The sequence below is a fragment of the Salmo salar genome, chromosome ssa11 (genome assembly GCF_905237065.1).
Source record: "Salmo salar chromosome ssa11, Ssal_v3.1, whole genome shotgun sequence".
In the NCBI taxonomy this organism is placed as follows: Eukaryota; Metazoa; Chordata; class Actinopteri; order Salmoniformes; family Salmonidae; genus Salmo; species Salmo salar.
Window position 1 is genome coordinate 60830679 of NC_059452.1, and position 21841 is coordinate 60852519.

The window sequence follows — 21841 nt, forward strand, 5'->3', positions numbered from 1 at the left end:
CATTTTTCTGAAATAAACATTTCAATTTATTGATAGGTCTACTGCATTTCAAACAATTTCTTAAAAAAATGTAATATTGCATAAATTACTTTGTTCATAAACAATTCACACTGAAATCAGCACTTACAAGACCAAACATAAATGTATATAAAATCACATCATTTATCTTTAAATTGTACTGGAAGAGCCAGAAAGATTTTCCGATACTATAAAAAGATGACAATATTACCATTATTGCTAATTTCTGTAATGTTTTTCTATGCTCTCCTATTACACAGAATTACTACTGATTAAGTTAGGGAACACACACATTGCACTCCTTTAAATAAGTTCTCTACAATTATTCCTAAAGTTACAAAAAACTAGATATAAAAATCTCATGCAAACTTATGTTCCAAAAAGGTTGATTTGCATCAAGAGTGATAAACCTGTTTACAAAAATAGTATGACATTCTGTCAATTGAAAAAGTGAGAAATTATTTAAGTGAATGATTAAACACGTATGGAGTTTCACCCAAGATCAGATCATTTTTCAAACCACCTCTGGTGATGGTGCAAATTGTGTGCTTTTCACATTTACTATACTTTATAGTAATAGATAATACAATCGCAAATAAAACGCCTCACTAGCATTTTATAAGAGGTGCAATAATTTGTCGATAGATCATGGTACTACCAAAAATATATTGATATAACTGAATTACCATTTTAGTTATTTATTAATTTGCCAACACATGGCTGACCTTTGCTTTCATATTAACCCTGTTACCAGGAAGCTTTGAGCTGTAGTGCAGCCTTAAAACCTAACATGCCTTTTTGTACAGATTCAATAAAACTCAACTATTACAGTAAACCAGGCATTGAAAATGTGATATTCGTAACAATATTTCAATATGCAAAAATACTCAAATGGTTAAGAGGAATGCGCTTCTGGAAATCTAACGCTGTGTAAACACAGGTAGCCCAATTCTGATCTTTTGCCAATAATTGGTCTTCTGACCAATCAGATCTTATCTTTGGCCCATAATTGGGCAAAAGATCAGAATTAGACTGCATGTGTAAACACAGCCTAAAGACTTGATTGACTGAGTCAATCAGCCACTTGGTGGCTACAGAGCCTCTGTCAATGCCGAGTCGATATTGGGGAAAATACACCAACAAGGAATCAAATCATGCTCTCAAGTATAGACAGTTTTACATCAACAACAGTATATGAAAGTACCTTTATCCTGTATATAACAACAGTTAGCTTATAGCTTGTTATAGCTTAGTAAACTCAGGGAATAGAAAAACAGGCCATACGTGAATTGCCTTTCTGTTAATCTAACTGTCAAGGAATTATGTGATCTATTGATCTATTCTGTAAATGTGTTCCCTTCAACACATAAGAGTTCCCTTAGCTCAAATTCCTAATACTTAAGTGATATTTTTTACTCTTCACTCTTAGAAATGATTCTTTGGACAGAAGAAGGTATTGGAGTGGGTGGGAGTGTAGTGGTTGTCAAAGGCAAGGGTAAGTTGGAAGGATAGGAAATAAACATAGCAACACTAAGAATCGCACTACTATTCACAGGCTCACTGCAATTACCTTTCTTACCAAGATTGAATATCTGACCTATTTGTTTCAGTAAAACTTTTCCTGTCTTCCTGACAAATATGTTTTTTTTTTATCATGTCACTAGTCAACTGAAATAAATACCAGGATTGCGCTCAATTCCATTGAAATCCACTTACATACTAGCAAAGTTCATAGTTCATTTGGATGTCTGTCTCATATAAAGATACTTCTAGAAAGGAGGATGTAAACACAATTGGAGGAATTCTAGGGAAGGAATTAAGAACTTGAGTAGACAGCGAGTTAGTTAGTTAGCTTGTTTGCTAATCAGATGGGGTCGTTGCCCTCTCTGAAGTACACCTGCTCCCACACTATGGCGCCCCAGTCGCAGAAGAAGCCCCAGAGGTTGCGCAGCGCACCACGGTCAAACGGGTTCTCGTCGGCGCCGCAGTGCTTGAGGTAGGAGATGCGGTGGCGCGACATGAACTCCCAGGTGGTGGTGTTGAGGGAGACCAGGTAGAGGTGGGAGCCCAGGAGTAGGAGCACGGTGAGGGAGAGCACCGCCACCACCGCTGCCGTACCCAGCAGCACGCCATTGCCACGCAGCCACAGCTGCCAGGTGGGTGCCGTGGTGAAGCCCGACCTGCGTCACAGAGAACAGGTGAGATTGGCCACACTTCTGAAACAACAGTGCATCATATGATAAATTGAAGCAAAAATCATCTGTATTATCAAGATCTTCGATCCTGGTTGTGGTGACCCACAGGGTGTGCAAATGTTTTTGTAAACCCTGTATTGCATACCCTGTGGGTCACCACAACCATGTATGAATGACCTCTGAAGACCCATCTCCACTTACCAGGCCATGTGGAGGCCCCACAGCAGCACCAACAGCTGGACAGCCAGGTAGAGCACGAACCAGCGGTGGTTCCTCTCGCCCACGCAGTTCTCGATCCAGGGGCAGTGGTGGTCGTAGCGACGCACGCAGTGCTGACAGGTCTGACAGTGCTTGGATCTCATTGGCTGCTGCTTGGGCACATGAATGGGAAAGGGGGGGAAGGAGGAGTTACAGAAAGCTCTTTCTGGTCATAAACTAGTCCACTGACCTGTACTCATATCATATGCCAGAAGCTTATCTTGCCATGACCATAATTGAGTGAGAGAATCTCTTAACAGAGTGAGAGCAGATGGTGTGTCTGTCAGCATCCTAGGATTACATCATCCCTCCTAATGTCACCTCAGGAATACATACGCAGTAAATATACATGTAAACAGGTGTACAAGGCTCAATACTAGGCCCTTTACTGTTCACTATTTACATGAATAATGTTGGTTTGTCCTACATATCTATGCAGATGACAGTTATTTATTCCTGTGCCCCCTCAGTGCAGCAGGCCATTAACAACCGTCAGCTTGGCTTTGATTAAATTCAAGAATCGCTCACCAACATTAAATTAGTGCTAAATGTTGGAGAACATCTGTGTATCTGCACCTTGAAGGGATGCCAAACTGAACAAGTCCCTCATTATAAGTATTTAAGTACTTGGATTGATGATAAGCTGTCTTTTAAAACACACATTGAAAAACTAACAAAGAAGTTGAGAATTACAATCAGTCTCCTTTATAGAAAAAAATGCTGCCTTACTTATGAAAACAGGAGGAAAATTGTTCAAGCATAACTCCTGCCAGTACTTGACTATGGTGATGTAATCTACATGCATGCAGCAGCCTCTGTTTTAAAAACCTTTAGATTTCAGCCTGTATTTTATCACTGGAGACAATTTTAGTACACATCATTGCCTTTTGTGTAATTATGTTGGCTGGGAGTCTGTAACTACCATACTACCTTACCTCACTTCTTAATTGGAAAGCAAGCCACCATCAGACTCGTTCTCAAGTTTTTAGAGGTTCCGCGGGTCTCCAGAGTCCAGGAAGATTGCTTTTAGTTATTATGCCCCTAGCGCATATACATGTTATCTGTCGCTTTTGAATTTGATTTGTTGTAATGTGTAATTGTAAATTTATAGTTTTGTATCGAGACTGATCATGTTAATGTATTGTTCCCAGGGCACCCTTGTAAATGAGACGCTGGTCTCAATGGGTTCCCCCTGGATAAATAAAGGTTAAAGACAAAAAAAATCTAAAAGAAATACTACAGTAGCCCACTCCATACCTGGAGCAGACAATGACCACAGCGCCGCTGTCGCAGAGACTTGGTTGTTGGTGGAATCATGTCCTGCGTCTCCTCAGTGATGCCAAGGGTGAACTAAAAATGCAGTACAAGTGCATAGTTTTTTTTAGCTTTAATGCATTTCCTGAGCATTGATATGCATTTCTGTGTTCATGTGTTGTGAAGTAAGCAAAACCTTGGTTTGACGCACCTGTAAGTCACTACCGTCAGATAGGACAAAGCCAGGATCCATGAGTGAGACTGCGAAGTACAGCAACACCGACACAAGGACCAGCAAGACAAAGAGCACAGGTTGGATGAGCTCTCCCCTCTCCTCTTGCTTCCTCAGGTCTGCAAAACAAGAATAAATTAGCAATGTTTACTAACTAGTAGCTACTACTAAAATGTTGGACAATGAAATACGATCAAATAAATGGCCACCAAAAGGTTAATAGGGGATGTCATTCGAAAACATAATGTTAAATTTCACTGCTATGCGGACGACACACAGCTGTACATTTCAATGAAACATGGTGAAGCCCCAAAATTGCCCTCGCTAGAAGCCTGTGTTTCAGACATAAAGAAGTGGATGGCTGCAAACTTTCTACTTTTAAACTCGGACAAAACAGAGATGCTTGTTCTAGGTCCCAAGAAACAAAGAGATCTTCTGTTGAATCTGACAATTAATCTGGATGGTTGTACAGTCGTCTCAAATAAAACTGTGAAGGACCTCGGCGTTACTCTGGACCCTGATCTCTCTTTTGAAGAACATATCAAGACTGTTTCAAGGACAGCTTTTTTCCATCTACGTAACATTGCAAAAATCAGAAATTTTCTGTCCAAAAATGACGCAGAAAAATTAATCCATGCTTTTGTTACTTCTAGGCTGGACTACTGCAATGCTCTACTTTCCGGCTACCCGGATAAAAGCACTAAATAAACTTCAGTTAGTGCTAAATACGGCTGCTAGAATCCTGACTAGAACCAAAAAATTTGATCATATTACTCCAGTGCTAGCCTCCCTACACTGGCTTCCTGTTAAGGCAAGGGCTGATTTCAAGGTTTTACTGCTAACCTACAAAGCATTACATGGGCTTGCTCCTACCTATCTTTCCGATTTGGTCCTGCCGTACATACCTACACGTACGCTACGGTCACAAGACGCAGGCCTCCTAATTGTCCCTAGAATTTCTAAGCAAACGGCTGGAGGTAGGGCTTTCTCCTATAGAGCTCCATTTTTATGGAATGGTCTGCCTACCAATGTGAGAGACGCAGACTCAGTCTCAACCTTTAAGTCTCTACTGAAGACTTATCTCTTCAGTAGGTCCTATGATTAAGTATAGTCTGGCCCAGGAGTGTGAAGGTGAACGGAAAGGCTGGAGCAACGAACCGCCCTTGCTGTCTCTGCCTTGCCGGTTCCCCTCTTTCCACTGGGATTCTCTGCCTCTAACCCTTTTACAGGGGCTGAGTCACTGGCCTACTGGTGTTCTTCCATGCCGTCCATGGGAGGGGTGCGTCACTTGAGTGGGTTGAGTCACTGACGTGGTCTTCCTGTCTGGGTTGGCGGCGGCGGTCATTTATGAACATTTTAACATTTTGACCATGTTCTGTTATAATATCCACCCTGCACAGCCAGAAGAGGACTGGCCACCCCTCATAGCCTGGTTCCTCTCTAGGTTTCTTCCTAGGTTTTTGGCCTTTCTAGGGAGTTTTTCCTAGGGAGTTTTTCCTAGCCACCGTGCTTCTTTCACATGCTTTGCTTGCTGTTTGGGGTTTTAGGCTGGGTTTCTGTACAGCACTTTGAGAATATCAGCTGATGTACGAAGGGCTATATAAAAATAAATTTGATTTGATTAATAATGGAGTCTATGTATCCCATGACATTTTCACTTGCAAATAGCAATTGCTTTCTGTGACACTGCATGAAGTGCTCTAGGAATGACATACCAAGTTATACACGATCACGCAAAGGCTTACTAAATCTATGCCAGCAAATCTATGTCAAATCAATGTAACCGAAAGGCCGCAAGATCGAATACCCGAGCTGACAAGGTAAAAATCTGTCGTTCTACCGCTGAACATGGCAGTTAACCCACTGTTCCTAGGCCGTCATTGAAAATAACAATTTGTTCTTAACAGACTTGCCTAATTAAATAAAAGGTAAAAAATAAATAAAAATAAAAATGTATTTTTCCCTAATTGGAATATAGCCTTATCTTACAGACTGTGGCTTATGAGATTAGTCCAACTGTCTCGACCAATAAGGACCGTAGCTACTTTTATCAGCTACCTAATTGGCTGCTTTGTTGATCATGTTGGTGGCACTGTGATCAAAGATACTGGTAAATAACTAACCTACGATTTATCATCATCGTTTCCAAAGGGAGCAAATAAAGCACAGCGGGCAGAACAAGCAAGGAGTTGGGCAGAGCCACGCACAAGCTAGCAAGATCCAATTGGCACATTTTAGCATGTGCTTGCATATTCCCATTAGCGAGCAGATACTCTGAAAAGTGTGCCTGTGCAATAACTAATTTCACTGTCGCACTCCTTCTACACAACGCAAATTTGGCAAAGGGTTAAGTCTACAAAACTTAGTGTGCACTCTGTTCGTAACTGTACTTTCCCACGTGGACAAAAGGAACACCTATGTGAGGATGCTCTTCAATGACTACAGCTCAGCGTTCAACACCATAGTGCCCTCAAAGCTCATCAATAAGCTAAGGACCCTGGGACTAAACACCTCCCTCTGCAACTGGATCCTGGACTTCTTGACGGTCCGCCCCCTGGTGGTAAGGGTAGGTAACAACACATCCGCCACACTGATCCCCAACACGGGGGCTCCTCAGGGGTGCGTGCTCAGCCCCCTCCTGTACTCCCTGTTCACTCATGACTGCATGGCCAGGCACGACTCCAACACCATCATTAAGTTTGCTGATGACACAACAGTGGTAGAAATTGTCAAAAAGACTCCAGCCACCCTAGTCATAGACTGTTCTCTGTCGTCCCCCCCCATGCATAGTCACTTTAACTCTACCTACATGTACATATTACCTCGACTAACCGGTTCCCCTGCACATTGATTGACTCTACCGGTACCTTTAATTATTTGTTACTTTTATTTCTTATTTATGTATTTTTTACTTAACACTTGTTTTTCTTACAACTGATTTGTTGGTTAAGGGCTTGTTGCATTTGGTGCATGTGACAAATCACATTTTATTTAACAGATTCTAGTTTTGGGAACAGAAAACTGTACTGAAATCAAATTTCATTGATGAGAAAATATAGCAGGTTGTCAGCCAAGTTTCATCTATCTCCATCTTCTCCCACTCTCCACGCAATGGCACTGGACTTCCTCACAACACCATATTTGGTGATAAGTGGAAGTGTGGTTTGATGGTATGCATTACAGTGTAATAATGCATATGTCATCTATGCATTACAGCCGTGCAACGGATACTGGCATCTGAAAATGAATTTAAATTCAGTGCACTTACCTGTATCATGTAGGAAGAGTATCAGTGTTATTACCCATGTCAGGATAACGTGCGCGGTTCTTACAATAAATCCTGACCCGAACACATTTTTGAACATCCTAGCATTTTTCAACACGTAGCAATAGACTGGTACCGGTATGCATCAGGTTACGAGAACTGGCCTACTATAGTTAGCTAACAAAATGCATTTAGCTAACTAGCCTTTATCACCATGGTCCCACATAACCATAGCTAGCGGTCAGCGTTACTGTATCCAGTTATCTTGCCAACTAGCCCAACAGCTCGATGTTTCTCTCCAAATGGCGACTGGAATGGTCTACATTAACTCAATTCCGAAATTAATATACGAAGCTTGCTGGTTAGACACATACAACCTTAAAACTAGTCTGCTAGCTACATTTATTCCTAATCACCAAAATAGCTTTCAATCATTTTCGCTCTAATAAATATGATCAGAGAGTCTCTGAAGCGCTGCAATATTATTGTCCAGGGTTACTGGCGTTCCTTCGGATACGTTAATTCTATTGGTCATTGCGTTCACGTGGTACATGTAATGTATGACATCATTGTGTACATATATTTCTGCTGTGTTCATGTGCTCTCAGAATTTCAGAACACTGACTGGGAAAGACGTTCAGCATTCATGTGCTATCTAAAATAGCACCAAGGCTGTTTATTATAAACTTCCAAATCAGAAATACGAGTTGAACATACCAACAACAATAAAGTGTAACAGTAGGCCCTTTAGATGCACTATTGTAAAGTGGTTGTTCCACTGGATATCATAAGGTGAATCCACCAATTTGTAAGTCGCTCTGGATAAGAGCGTCTGCTAAATGACTTAAATGTAAATGTAAATGTAGGCTACTGTACTGGAAACTGAATCATGTTACCAGAGACGAAGCCACGGCAGGGCAAGGCTGGGCAGAGGCCCTGCCAGATTGAACACTGGCCCAGCCAATCAGACTGGCTTAAAATATATATATACACTAAATAAATAAAATTAAAAACAAAAAATATTTGTTGTTTGTATTGTCTCCCGACTAATCAGACATTTTGAAAAATGCAGTAGAAGGTTCCTGGGATCTAAGTGGTTATATCACAATCATATGGTACCACTACCCTTAACCACACCGCTAACCTTATGCCTAATATACAGTGATTCATATTGGAGGCATTTCCACTTACCATATTTGACCTTAGAACATCTTTTAAAATTCAAATGTAATGCAAATTTCACTTAAATATGAAAAAGTATGAATCATTGTTAATGTTTAGACAATCATTTTTCCTATATCATGAATACATTCAAGTACATTCAGTCATAGTGTATCTTATCTTACCATTTATTGACAAGTTCTCTATGATACAGTACATTAACGTTTTGGCTATACAAAAATGCCCCCCAAAATATATGTTCCAGGGAGTAAATTCAGTAGACCTATTTTATCTATTTACCAGAAGAGGGTATAACAACCACATTTGAACAGCTCAGCTGTGGAAACTACCTTGTTCATTTTTCAGAGTAGAATGCTTTGTCTCATATGTAAGGTGTAGCCTACATTATCATCACTACTAGCACATGTACAGTGCCTTTTTGAAAGTATTCATACCCCTTGACTTATTCCACATTTTGTTGTGTGACAGCGTGAATTCAAAATTGATTAAATATAATTTTTTCTCTCCCATCTTACCATAATACCCAATAATGATATATATTTTTCAAATGTATTGAAAATGAAATACACATTTCCAATTTACATAAGTATTCACGCCTCTGAGTCAATACATGTTAGAATCACCTTTGGCCGCGATTACAGCTGTGAGTCTTTCTGGGTAAGTCTCTAAGAGCTTAGCACACCTGGATTGTACAATATTTGCACATTATTTAAAAAAATCTTCAAGCTCTGTCAAGTTGGTTGTTGATCATTGCTAGACAGACATTTTAATTTCTTGCTGTAGATTTTCAAGCAGATGTAAGTCAAAACTGTAACTAGGTCAATCAGGAACATTCAATGTCGTCTTGGTAAGCAACACCAGTGTACATTTGGCCTTGTGTTTTAGGATATTTTCCTGCTGAAAGGTTAATGTTTCTCCATTAGTGTCTGTTGGAAACCAGACTGAACCAGGTTTTCCTATAGGATTTTGCCTGTGCTTAAAATAAACTCCCCAGTCCTTGCCAATGAATAGCATATGTAACAGTGTAGGTTCCGTCCCTCTCTTCGCCCCAACCTGGGCTCGAACCAGGGACCCTTGCACACATCAACAACTGACACCCCACGAAGCATCGTTACCCATCGCGCCACAAAAGCCGCGGCCCTTGCAACGCAAGGGGAAACCCTACTTCAAGTCTCAGAGCGAGTGACGTCTCCGATTGAAACGCTATTAGCGCGCACCACCGCTAACTAACTAGCCATTTCACATCGGTTACACATACCCATAACATGGTGCAGCCACCACTATGCGTGAAAATATAAAGAGTGGTACTCTGATGTTGGATATGCCCCAAACATAACCTTTGTATTCAGGACATATCAAATAACATTTTATTTGTCACATACGCATGTTTAGCAGATGTTATTGCGGGTGTAGCGAAATGCTTGTAAAGTACATTTCTTTTCCACATTGTTTGGCAGTTTTACTTTAGCACAGGGTTGTCAAACTCATTCCATGGAGGGCCAAGTGTCTGCTGTTTTTTTTTTTTTTACTTTCAATTACGACAGACAACCAGGTGATGGGAGTTCCTTACTAATCAGTCACCATAATTCATCAATCAAGTTCAAGTTAGGGGAAACCCTGCATTAAACTCTGGTAACTATTTTAAAATCACGATTGGCCTCATGGTGAAATCCAAATTCCTTACACTCCGGCAACTGAGTTAGGAAGGACGCCAGTATTGTTGTAGTGACTGGCTGTTGGCTGGGCTCCCTGCCTGTGCCATTAAACCCCTACAACTCATCCAGAACGCCGCAGCCCGTCTGGTGTTCAACCTTCCCAAGTTCTCTCACGTCACGCCGCTCTCTCCACTGGCTTCCAGTTGAAGCTCGCATCCGCTACAAGACCATGGTGATTGCCTACGGAGCTGTGAAGGGAACGGCACCTCCATACCTTCAGGCTCTGATCAGGCCCTACACCCAAACAAGGGCACTGCGTTCATCCACCTCTGGCCTGCTGGCCCCCCTACCTCTGAGGAAGCACAGTTCCCGCTCAGCCCAGTCAAAACTGTTCGCTGCTCTGGCACCCCAATGGTGGAACAAGCTCCCTCACGACGCCAGGACAGCGGAGTCAATCACCACCTTCCGGAAACACCTGAAACCCCACCTCTTTAAGGAATACCTAGGATAGGATAAAGTAATCCTTCTAACCCCCCCCCTTAAAAGATTTAGATGCACTATTGTAAAGTGGTTGTTCCACTGGATATCATAAGGTGAATGCACCAATTTGTAAGTCACTCTGGATAAGAGCGTCTGCTAAATGACTTAAATGTAATGTAATGTAAGTTACTGAGACTTTTTGCTATTAGTGGGGACTTTTATTTTGAAAATTTCCGAAATTCCGTGACACGGAAGTACTTTTTCCCCCAATGAAGATACGTAGTTCCCGGAGCAAAGTCAATTTTGCTGCAAATTGACCTCCCTAGCCTTCTCATCTGGAAGAACAGGCTCTTTACAAAATCATCATGCCGTTCATTGATTTAGAAAGTAATTTACCTGAGAGTACGTTTTCTGAGGATTTCTTGAAAAGGCTGTGCTCCAAAACAGCCGCTGTTCTAGGGAAACCCGAAGAGGTGAGTAGGCTACTGCATCAAGAATGTTACTGAGTGAAGTTACGTTTTGCCTCACTCCATATGTCTGCCTTTGATACATTGCATTGTTTAGATTACTGTTAGCTAGTTGTAGCCTAGTTGTCGAACTCAAGCCTTGCCGTCTACAGTATTGAATGGGCTAGCTGTAGCCTTGCTCACGAGAACTCAAGGCATGCTGCCTTATCCCAAGGGTTCTCAGCTATAAGCACTGCTTACCAGTGGGACCATGTGAACTACAATCCCGACGCTCTGTTTTAACATTTGGAAACGTAAATAATAATTGCGGGCAATACTTTTCTCGAAACATGGAACTTGTCTTTGATAAGCGATAAATAATCTTAAAAAAACACTTACTGTGTAGCAGGTTTGCACAGATCCATACGGCTGTGTGCATCGAGCTGATGAACAACTTCTGCTACACTTCCTCCATAGTTACACTTACACACAGCTGTTCGATCATGCAAGATAGCTTATTACCACAGGTGGTCGCCGCCTCTGTCTTGTCGGTCTTCCGTCAACAAGCGCTGTAAAATAGATGTCCGTGTACGAACACTTACAGTATAAAGGTGTGCATTTTAACCTTTTTTTGTTTTTAGAAAGTTATTTCTAGCCAATATGTTTCTTATATTGCCAAAATCGTATCGCAAGCAATGCGTGTTGACTTTCAGACTGCGCGTTGCCAACTCCTCAATAAGGAACGTAACTATTGGCTGTCTTAAAAGTCGCTAAATGACGTCAATACCTAATTTGCATAATTGGCCATGTGCATGTAATTGTGATGGGTGCTGTAGGAGAGACAAAAAGTGAGTAAAAAAACACCCTAAATATGTTTAGAACTACAAATGAACTTTCTTCTGTCGATTCTTGTTTTTTTTTTATGTCACAATTCCAACCCTCCTCCTTTATCCGGGCTTGGGACCGGCAAAAGTGACACAAAAGAGACACTGGCGGAGTTACTTAGTTTTTATTTTATTTCGTTTTTTAATTTCGTTTTCTTAATTTGGTTTGGTTTTTAACCATATGGTCCACTGAGGCGCCTACAACAAGTCACAGTAAAACATGAGTATTTTTAACCATAACATTTTTTTACATTTTTTTGTATACAATCTAAATGGACCAAAAAGAGACAATTGAAAAAACTGACAATGGCAATGTGAGAAAATTATGGTAACTAGTCTGGCCCTAATTCAGGTTAATGGTCTTTTTTTCCCAGACCCCCCTCACAGAAAGAGTGGGTCATCGTCATTTTGGTCAAGGCTCTCTATGGCAGGTTCAGCAACTGAGGGAGCTGACTTAAATGAGTAAGCAGCTGATGTGCCAAAAAGCCGCAAAACATTATCAGGCAGCTGGTGCTCATAGCAAGCCTCACCAGACAGCTTCAGTCCATATCGAATGTACAGGATGGAGTTAAGGGTCTGCAAGGACATCCGATTTCTAAGTTTGCTTTTTACCACACTCATCTGCTGGCTGAATACTCTCTCGACTTCAGCATTCGAGTGTGGCAAAGACAACACAGACACAGTAGCCATGGCCCCGAACGTCCAAATCTCACTCCAGAAGCCCAGTGTGTTTTTTGTCTCATTCCATTTACTAAGATGGATGGCATGCCATTGCTGGACAATCTTGTCCATCTCTGCAGGGGAGTATCCAAGGAGCTTGGCTATTTTTTATATTTCTCCAGGGTTCTTATTGTGCTTTAGAGTTTCCTCCACATTGAAAACTGACATGTACTGCAATGCTTCGATGTTGTCCGGCAGTCTCACCCTCAACTCATTAGTGAGGGAGATGGTGAAGGCTACAAACCGCTTTCGGACATTGTTTTCATCCTCAGGCGCAAGGTGGAGCTCAGCTGCCTTTGACTCAAAAAGGTAACCAAGGTACGGTTTGGGACTGATGTATCCATCTATTGGCCCTTTGAGTACATCAACATTTGCCAGTGGATTCAGCACCCTGCTGCTGCTCACAGACTTGATCAGGCTAACCAAGCTGTCAAGTAGCTTAAGAGGATAACTGTACATGGAGTATAAAACCTCAGCCATGTAGCAGTGTTCACTGGACTTGGTGACTGCGAAATGCAGCCAAAGCTCCTCCCACTGGTCCAAAATGTGTGAAACCGCAGGTTCAATGGAGAGCCAACGTGTGGCACATACTGTCACGAGAATTTTTAATCCCAATGATAATAACTAACAATTATTAAAGCTTTGACTAATTCCCGAGGTTTGTAAGACCCTGGGTTTAATAATAATTAGGCAAAGACTCAGCTTATGCAAAAGGTCCGTACAGTTTATTCAGAGAGCGCTCTAAAGTCCATTATACAAAGACATCAATTTTATAATTCACTCCCTACTTACGCACATACCTCCACACAAACAGTAGATATCCTACGCACATACATACACACGAACAGTAGGTGAGTTGTATCCACTGTTTATCACTACCAAGCTGACAGTTGCATTCCCCCGAGATTAGAGGAACCTTGAAAGGACCCCCTGTCCTATCGTAAGTTTCTCAGAGTTCTAGCCAGGTCAGGTCATGCATAGTTCAATGGTTCTCGGTCTCTCCTTGGTCACACTGAAGTTTACCATTCTAATTCATTATACTTGTTACATAAACTAATAATCACTAATAGTTATGTTTCAGGGTGGAATTCTTTAATCATTACCTTTAAGCATATAGATTCCCTTATCACACACCTTGGTTATCTGTAAAGGTTTCTCCCCACAGTTGGTCTCATATATGGCCTTGTAGGCCTCCCTGCGCTTTGGAGACACTGAAAACCAGTTATAAGTCTCTCGTACCAAGTACTCCACACTACAGGGGATGGTGTCATTGGACGCATGACTTACAGCAAGCTGCAGAGAGTGGCACACACAGCGAATAAGAACCAGATGTTTGAGGCCATACTCCTCCTTCAGCACTTTATGGACCCCGTTGTTAATCCCCCGTCATGAGGCATTGTCAGTCCCTATCCCCAGGAGTTTCTCATTTTTAAGACAACACTTCTCGAGGAAAGCAACAACAGCACGGGCTATAGATTTGGCATCTCCTCCCTCCAACTCAACAAGCCCCAGAAATGTTGATACAATTGTCTGCTTGGTGTGACTAAAGTACCTTACCACAACCCCCAGGTACTTAGAAACACTTACATCCGTGGACTCATCAAGGAGGAGGCTGAAACACTGGTCACCCACATCTGCGACCAACTTTTTCAGAAAGTATGGTGCTAGAACACCATTAATCATTTCTGTGCACTTTGTCCTGTGCATTTTGAAGTGGGTAGCAGCAGTGGAGTCTGAGAAAGCAGCTCTACATGCTTCTCCAATGTGATCACATGCCAGCATGGAACAGTGTTCAGCGATAGCTAATGCAATGGTGGCCTCAGCCTTTTTTTGCTAAGCCAATTTTTTTTAACCTGTTATGGCTAGGGGGCAGTATTTTCACGGCTGGATAAAAAACGTACCCGATTTAATCTGATTATTAGTCCTGCCCAGAAACTAGAATATGCATATAATTATTAGCTTTGGATAGAAAACACTCCAAAGTTTCTAAAACTGTTTGAATGGTGTCTGTGAGTATAACAGAACTCATTTGGCAGGCCAAAACGTGAGAAGATTCTGTACAGGAAGTACCCTGTCTGACCATTTCTTGAACTTCTTTGCCATCTCTATCCATTACAAAGGATCTCTGCTCTAACATGACACTTCCTACGTCTTCCATGGGCGCTCAGAGCCCGGGAAAAAGCTGAATGACGTAATTCAAAGCCCTGGCTGAAACACACGAGCGCTTTTGCTAAGTGGTCTATCAGAGGACAAAGGGCTTAGGCTCGTGCACTGGCCGCCCCCGTCTTTGTGTTTTTCCCTCTATTTGCCGAAACACAGATTCCCGGTCGGAATATTATCGCTTTTTTTACGAGAAAAATTGCATAAAAATTGATTTTAAACAGCGGTTGACATGCTTCGAAGTACGGTAATGAAATATTTAGAAATCTTTTGTCACGAAATGCGCCATGCGCGCGACCCTTATTTACCATTCGGATAGTGTCTAGAACGCACGAACAAAACGCCGCTATTTGGATATAACGATGGATTATTTTGGACCAAACCAACATTTGTTATTGAAGTAGAAGTCCTGGGAGTGCATTCTGACGAAGAACAGGAAAGGTAATCAAACTTTTCTAATAGTAAATCTGATATTGGTGAGTGCTAAACTTCGTGGGTGTCTAAATAGCTAGCCCTGTGATGCCGGGCTATCTACTGAGAATATTGTAAAATGTGCTTTCACCGAAAAGCTATTTTAAAATCGGACATATCGAGTGCATAGAGGAGTTCTGTATCTATAATTCTTAAAATAATTATGTTTTTTGTGAACGTTTATCGTGAGTAATTTAGTAAATTCACCGGAGGTTTGCTAGTTCTGAACGTCACATGCTAATGTAAAAAAGCTGTTTTTTGATATAAATATGAACTTGATTGAACAAAACATGCATGTATTGTATAACATAATGTCCTAGGGTTGTCATCTGATGAAGATCATCAAAGGTTAGTGCTGCATTTAGCTGTGGTTTTGTTTTTTGTGACATTATATGCTAGCTTGAAAAATGGGTAGTCTGATTATTTCTGGCTGGGTACTCTGCTGACATAATCTAATGTTTTGCTTTTGTTGTAAAGCCTTTTTGAAATCGGACAGTGTGGTTAGATTAACGAGAGTCTTGTCTTTAAAATGGTGTAAAATAGTCATATGTTTGAAAAATTGAAGTTTTTGCATTTTTTAGGTATTTGAATATCGTGCCACGGGATTACACTGGCAAGCGTCCCACCTAGCCCATAGAGGTTAAGGACATTACATCAAAGTTGGATCAGCCTGATAGTGTGGTTTTCCACTTTAATTTTGAGTGTGACTCCAAATCCAGACCTCCATGGGTTGATAAATTGGATTTCCATTGATTATTTTTGTGTGATTTTGTTGTCAGCACATTCAACTATGTAAAGAAAAAAGTATTTAATAAGATTATTTCATTCATTCAGATCTAGGATGTGTTATTTTAGTGTTCCCATTATTTTTTTGAGCAGTGTATATATATATATATATACACACACACACACACACACACACACACACACACACACACACACACACACACACACACACACACACACAGTTGAAGTCGGAAGTTTACATACACTTAGGTTGGAGTCATTAAAACTCATTTTTCAACCACTCCACAAGTGTCTTGTTAACAAACTATAGTTTTGGCAAGTTGGTTAGGACATCTGCTTTGTGCATGACACAAGTAATTTTTCCAACAATTGTTTACAGACAGATTATTTCACTTATAATTCACTGTATCACAATTCCAGTGGGTCAGATTTTTACATACACTAAGTTGACTGTGCCTTTAAACAGCTTGGAAAATTCCAGAAAATGATATCATGGCATTAGAAGCTTCTGATGGGCTAATTGACATCATTTGAGTAAATTGGAGGTGTACCTGTGGATGTATTTCAAGGCCTACCTTCAAACTCAGTGCCTCTGCTTGACATCATGGGAAAATCAAAAGAAATCAGCCAAGACCTCAGAAAAATAAATTGTAGACCTCCACAAGTCTGGTTCATCCTTGGGAGCAATTTCCAAATGCCTGTAGGTACCACGTTCATCTGTACAAACAATAGTACGCAAGTTTAAACACCATGGGACCACGCAGCCGTCATACCGCTCAGGAAGGAGATGTGTTCTGTCTCCTAGAGATGAACGTACTTTGGTGCGAAATGTGCAAATCAATCCCAGAACAACAGCAAAGGACCTTGTGAAGATGCTGGAGGAAACAGGTACAAAAGTATCTATATCCACAGTAAAACAAGTCCTATATCGTCATAACCTGAAAGGCCGCTCAGCAAGGAAGAAACCACTGCTCCAAAACCACCATAAAAAAGCCAGACTACGGTTTGAAACTGCACATGGGGACAAAGATCGTACTTTTTGGAGAAATGTCCTCTGGTCTGATGAAACAAGAATAGAACTGTTTGGCCATAATGACCATCGTTATGTTTGGAGGAAAAAGGGGGACACTTGCAAGCCGAAGAACACCATCCCAACCGTGAAGCACGGGGGTTGCAGCATCATGTTGTGTGGGTGCTTTGTTGCATGAGGGACTGGTGCACTTCAGTAAATAGATGGCATCATGAGGGAGTAAAATGATGTGGATATATTGAAGCAACATCTCAAGACATCAGTCAGGAAGTTAAAGCTTGGTCGCAAATAGGTCTTCCAAATGGACAATGACCCAAAGCATACTTCCAAAGTTGTGGCAAAATGGCTTAAGGACAACAAAGTGAAGATATTGGGGTGGCCATCACAAAGCCCTGACCTCAATCCTATAGAAAATTTGTGGGCAGAACTGAAAAAGCGTGTGCGAGCAAGGAGGCCTACAAACCTGACTCAGTTACACCAACTCTGTCAGGAGGAGTGGGCCAAAATTCACCCAACTTATTGTGGGAAGCTTATGGAAGGCTACCCAAAACGTTTGACCCAAGGTAAACAATTTAAAGGCAATGCTACCAACTACTAATTGAGTGCATGTAAACTTCTGACCCACTGGGAATGTGATGAAAGAAATAAAAGCTTAAATAAATAATTATCTCTACTATTATTCTGACATTTCACATTCTTAAAATAAAGTGGTGATCCTAACTGAACTAAGACAGGACTTTTTTACTGGATTAAATGTCAGGAATTGTGAAAAACTGAGTTTAAATGTATTTGGCTAAGGTGTATGTAAACTTCCGACTTCAACTGTATATTATTCTTCGAAGTAGCCAACCTTAGCCTTGATGACAGTTTTTCACACGCTTGGCATTCTCTCAACCAGCTTCATGAGGTAGTCACCTGGAATGCATTTCAATTAACAGGTGTGCCTTGTTAAAAGTTAATTTGTGGAATTTCCTTAATGCTTTTGAGCCAATCAGTTGTGTTACGACAAGGTAGGGATGGTATACAGAAGAAAGCCCTATTTGGTAAAAGACCAAGTCCGTATTATGGAAAGAACAGCTCAAATAAGCAAAGAGAAATGGCAGTCCATCATTACTTTCAGACATGAAGGTCAGTCAATCTGGAAAATGTCAAGAACATTTAACGTTTCTTCAAGTGCAGTCGCAAAAACCATCAAGCGCTATGATTAATCTGGCTCTCATGAGGACCGCCACAGGAAAGGAAGACCCCGAGTTACCTCTGCTGCAGAGGATAAGTTCATTAGAGTTACCAGCCTCAGAAATTGTATCCCAAATAAATACTTCAGAGTGAGGATTGTCGGGACAGGTTTTCTTGGTCTCTGGCTCTATTGATTAATTTGTGTCTTATTTCATCAGAAAAAGAAGAAACCCGCACAATGCTCTTGATAGTATCACTGCTCTTTAGTAAGCTTTAATTTCAACCAATCGATTGGTCAAAAGCACTGACTAATTTTGGTCGACTAAGATTTTTTTTAGTCAGGGACAGCTCTAGTGCCTTATTGCAAACAGGATGCAAGTTTTGGAATATTTGTATTCTGTACGGGCTTCATTCTTTTCACACTGTCGTATAGGTAGTATTGTGGAGTAACTACAATGCTGTTGATCCATCCTCAATTTTCTCCTATCACGGCCATTAAACTCTAACTGTTTTAAAGTCACCATTGGCCTCATGGTGAAATCTCTGAGCGGTTTCCTTCCTCTCCGGCAACTAAGTTAGGAAGGACGCCTGTATCTTTGTAGTGACTGGGTGTATTGATACACCATCCAAAGTGTAATTAATAGCTTCACTGTGGCCTTCTTTGCGAGCCATTAGAAAACCTCCCTGGTCTTTGTGGTTGAAACTGTGTTTGAAATTCACTGCCCGACTGAGGGACTTTAGAGATAATTGTGGGGTACAGAGAAGGTAGTCATTCAAAAATAATTTTAAACACTTACTGCACACAGTGAGTCCATGCAACTTATTATATGACTTGTTAAACACATTTTTACTCCTGTACTTATTTAGGCATGCCGTAACAAAGGGGTTGAATACTTATTGACTCAAGACATTTCAGTGTTTCGTTTGTAATGAATTTGTAAAAATTTCTAAAAACATAATTCCACTTTGACATCATGAGGTATTGAAATTAAAATCTCAACTTAATCAATTTTAATTTCAGGATGTAACACAACAAAATGTGGAAAAAGTCAAGGGTGTGAATACTTTCTGAAGGCACTGTAGTTAGCGGCTATGAAGGTTTTAACTCCAGTGTCCATATTTAAATACTTAGATATAGCCTAGCTAGCTAATTCTATTCAAAAATTGTGCTTGTGTGTATTTTATGTTGTCTGTTTTCTATGCAGAGAATGATGTTGGTGGTGAATCCTGGACTGCCAATGCTCATGGGTGGAACTTGTGCTCCTTGCGTGATCCTGTCCGTGTCCGCCATCGGTGTCACTGACACTGCTGAGAAGAACAAGGAACACAGTGCCAATATCTTCCCTTTCCTTACAGGAGAACTTGGACTTACTGAAGACCGGTTAGAAGCTGATTATGCTACAAATCATTCATTTATTTTAGCTTAGTACTATCCTCTACTGCAGAGATTTGGCTCTGTTCTAATGACAGAAAAATGTGTTACGCATAAGATAAGAGGATTTTGCATTTCTGCATTGGTGTGGATAAAGGGCAATATGTCATGATACCTTATCTCAGATTAAAAGTGGGAGTGTCTCTGTATGTCAGTTCCTGTACACTGCAAGTTCCTGTACCCGGCCTGCCTGCAGACTCTTTAGAGCCCAACTCAACTTTGACTCAAGAAACAGATGAAAAATTGTAGTTATCTGTTATGCCATGGTGTGTCTGGATTTATGGACAGTTCATATGTCTAGGCTATTACTACCATGAGGTATTGATTATAGCCTAACTACCTATGCTTGTAAGGGGTTGCACAGGAGATCTTGCAACACCAAATAGCATTCAAAGTATGTATTGACTTTATATTGCATTTGATATTGCATAAATAGAATATTGCATTTAGTAGATTTAAATTATAGCCACATGGTCTTCTGTATATGGTTTTCAATACATGAATCTAATTGTAGGTGAACTTGTATTCCACAGGGTCATGATCAGGTTCTACGCACTGGAGCCACATCAGGTTGGAAAGAAAGGAACTGTTATGAGTTACCTGTAGGAGGAACTTTCTGCACCAGAATGACTTCACACATCTGTTCCACAACAGTTATCATCGGAGAGAACAAACCCTGGCAGTGGATTTCCACCGTTCAATTGGACATGACATACCATATGACAAAGACCTGTATTGAATTTTATCACTATGGTATTTGACCCCATGAATCTATGCCCTGGAAACTCATTAATTTATATTACATAGGGTTGTCTGCGATAGTAAACCAGAACCACACATTTGACAAGCTAGATGATATAAGAATATATTCATGTTTGATTAGAGGAAATGTAAACCAATTGACCTTTATTCAAAGCTATTACTATGTCATTTCACCTATTAATTTCATATCTCAACCATTTGATAATGTGGTTGAGATTTTCTTTCTGCTATGTTTTGTTAGTAAGAACCACAATGACTAGCATAGATGATAGACTAGTATTAACAATAAATCTTTAAGTGCGTACTGTGCAATGGAATTCAGGTAAATGTCAATGTACGGCAGCTGTGAAACACCATTCTATGCATTTGTTGAGTATAGAAGTAGATAAGCACATAACACAGTGTTGCATTGGACTAACATGCACTCTGTATTTGTGAAGAACTGTGTTTAGTAAATTTACATATAATGTATTCCTTTAGAATTTCAGTCCTTTTAATATATAAGTATCAAGTAAATGTTGTGAAGGCTTTGCTGTACAATTAGTCATACTAGAAGTAAAAGTACTTAAATTATTGTGTCCTGCATGACTAAATTATTTACTGGATTTAATGTCTTGCCAATATTTCTTTACACTCAACAGGAAGAGTGGAAGGGTTTTGAAATAATACAAGGTGTGGTAAAATGTGACATTGAACAGCTAGATATTTAGGAAAAGTGGACTGTAAACCAATGTAAAAATGTAGCTATCTTTCCATGTGATACAGCCCACTAAAGGCAACAAAAAAAATAAACATTTAGGATGTGTGCTTTCCTTTCATACATTATTGTTCGTCTTGAAAAGTTTGCCTTGCAACAGCACCTGCTGGGTCAGCTTACTAGTTTAATGTAATTTTGTTTAAAATGGCAAGGAACATGTCAATGATCTTGCAAATTATTGGTAGGCTTGTGTTGAAATTACAAGAACATCCCTCTTATCTTACTGTATGCATGGCATCTGTCAGGATGTCTTCTGCTTTTCCAGGTCTGCCACCAAATAAAGGTCTGTTTTATCTGTCAGGGTCAGTGGAACAGCTCCGGAGCTTTATCCTTGTTCATCAGTTTGGTCAGCAGAGCCTCTGTCTGCCTCATCTCTCTATCTCCTCGTCATTAGGCATGTGATTCCTCCCCATATCCCCAGTGTTGATAGAGCAAAACCAAAAGGATTTAACCCTTATCAGTCAAAATATTTGAATATGACTTTACTCTCACACCACAGGATATTAGTTATGTGTTCTCACTCCGACCTTAACTGTTATGACACGCCCCAATGTGTTGTTCTTAATAAACTTCTTTGCAAGACTATTCTGGTTCATCTTTGTCAGGATCTCCAGAGCGATCGTCACAGCACCGTCCAGATTGTAAGTCTGCTCCATCTTATCCACTATATCTGTCCTGTCTTTGTTCTCCAGCCAGCTCTTTGGCATAGAAGGAAAG

The 21841-nt window shown here is 40.6% G+C and overlaps 2 protein-coding genes across 3 annotated transcripts; one reads left to right on the forward strand and one right to left on the reverse strand.

Moving 5' to 3' along the window:
- On the reverse strand, positions 1–11708 carry LOC106562835 (palmitoyltransferase ZDHHC12-B). Of its 2 annotated transcripts, none has more exons than XM_014127875.2 (5): positions 11385–11708; positions 3937–4076; positions 3729–3821; positions 2415–2581; positions 1–2198 (listed from the first exon to the last, which is right to left on the reverse strand). In XM_014127875.2, exons 1-5 carry the CDS (start codon positions 11422–11424, stop codon positions 1883–1885), a joined length of 756 nt encoding a protein of 251 aa, XP_013983350.1. In that variant the 5' UTR covers positions 11425–11708; the 3' UTR covers positions 1–1882. The 2 variants fall into 2 exon arrangements, with proteins under 2 accessions (XP_013983350.1, XP_013983349.1); XM_014127874.2 differs by lacking the exon at positions 11385–11708 and adding an exon at positions 7226–7974.
- LOC106562836 (D-dopachrome decarboxylase-A) lies at positions 10768–21187 on the forward strand. The gene is made up of 3 exons (XM_014127876.2): positions 10768–11012; positions 19379–19554; positions 20139–21187. The coding sequence occupies exons 1-3, from the start codon at positions 10905–10907 to the stop codon at positions 20209–20211; spliced, it is 357 nt and encodes a 118-aa protein (XP_013983351.1). The 5' UTR covers positions 10768–10904; the 3' UTR covers positions 20212–21187.
- The last annotated feature ends 654 nt before the right edge of the window (positions 21188–21841 follow it).

Bases quoted from the DNA above. Each gene is read 5' to 3' on its own strand.
- LOC106562835 (XM_014127874.2), bottom strand. From the start codon at position 7,322: ATGTTCAAAAATGTGTTCGGGTCAGGATTTATTGTAAGAACCGCGCAC. The intron at 4,077-7,225 runs GTAAGTGCACTG...CTTGTTTTGCAG, and splicing joins ACTCTTCCTACATGATACAG to ACCTGAGGAAGCAAGAGGAG. The intron at 2,199-2,414 runs GTAAGTGGAGAT...TCTGTGACGCAG, and splicing joins TGGGGCCTCCACATGGCCTG to GTCGGGCTTCACCACGGCAC.
- LOC106562836 (XM_014127876.2), top strand. From the start codon at position 10,905: ATGCCGTTCATTGATTTAGAAAGTAATTTACCTGAGAGTACGTTTTCT. The intron at 11,013-19,378 runs GTGAGTAGGCTA...TTTTCTATGCAG, and splicing joins TTCTAGGGAAACCCGAAGAG to AGAATGATGTTGGTGGTGAA. The intron at 19,555-20,138 runs GTTAGAAGCTGA...TGTATTCCACAG, and splicing joins CTTGGACTTACTGAAGACCG to GGTCATGATCAGGTTCTACG.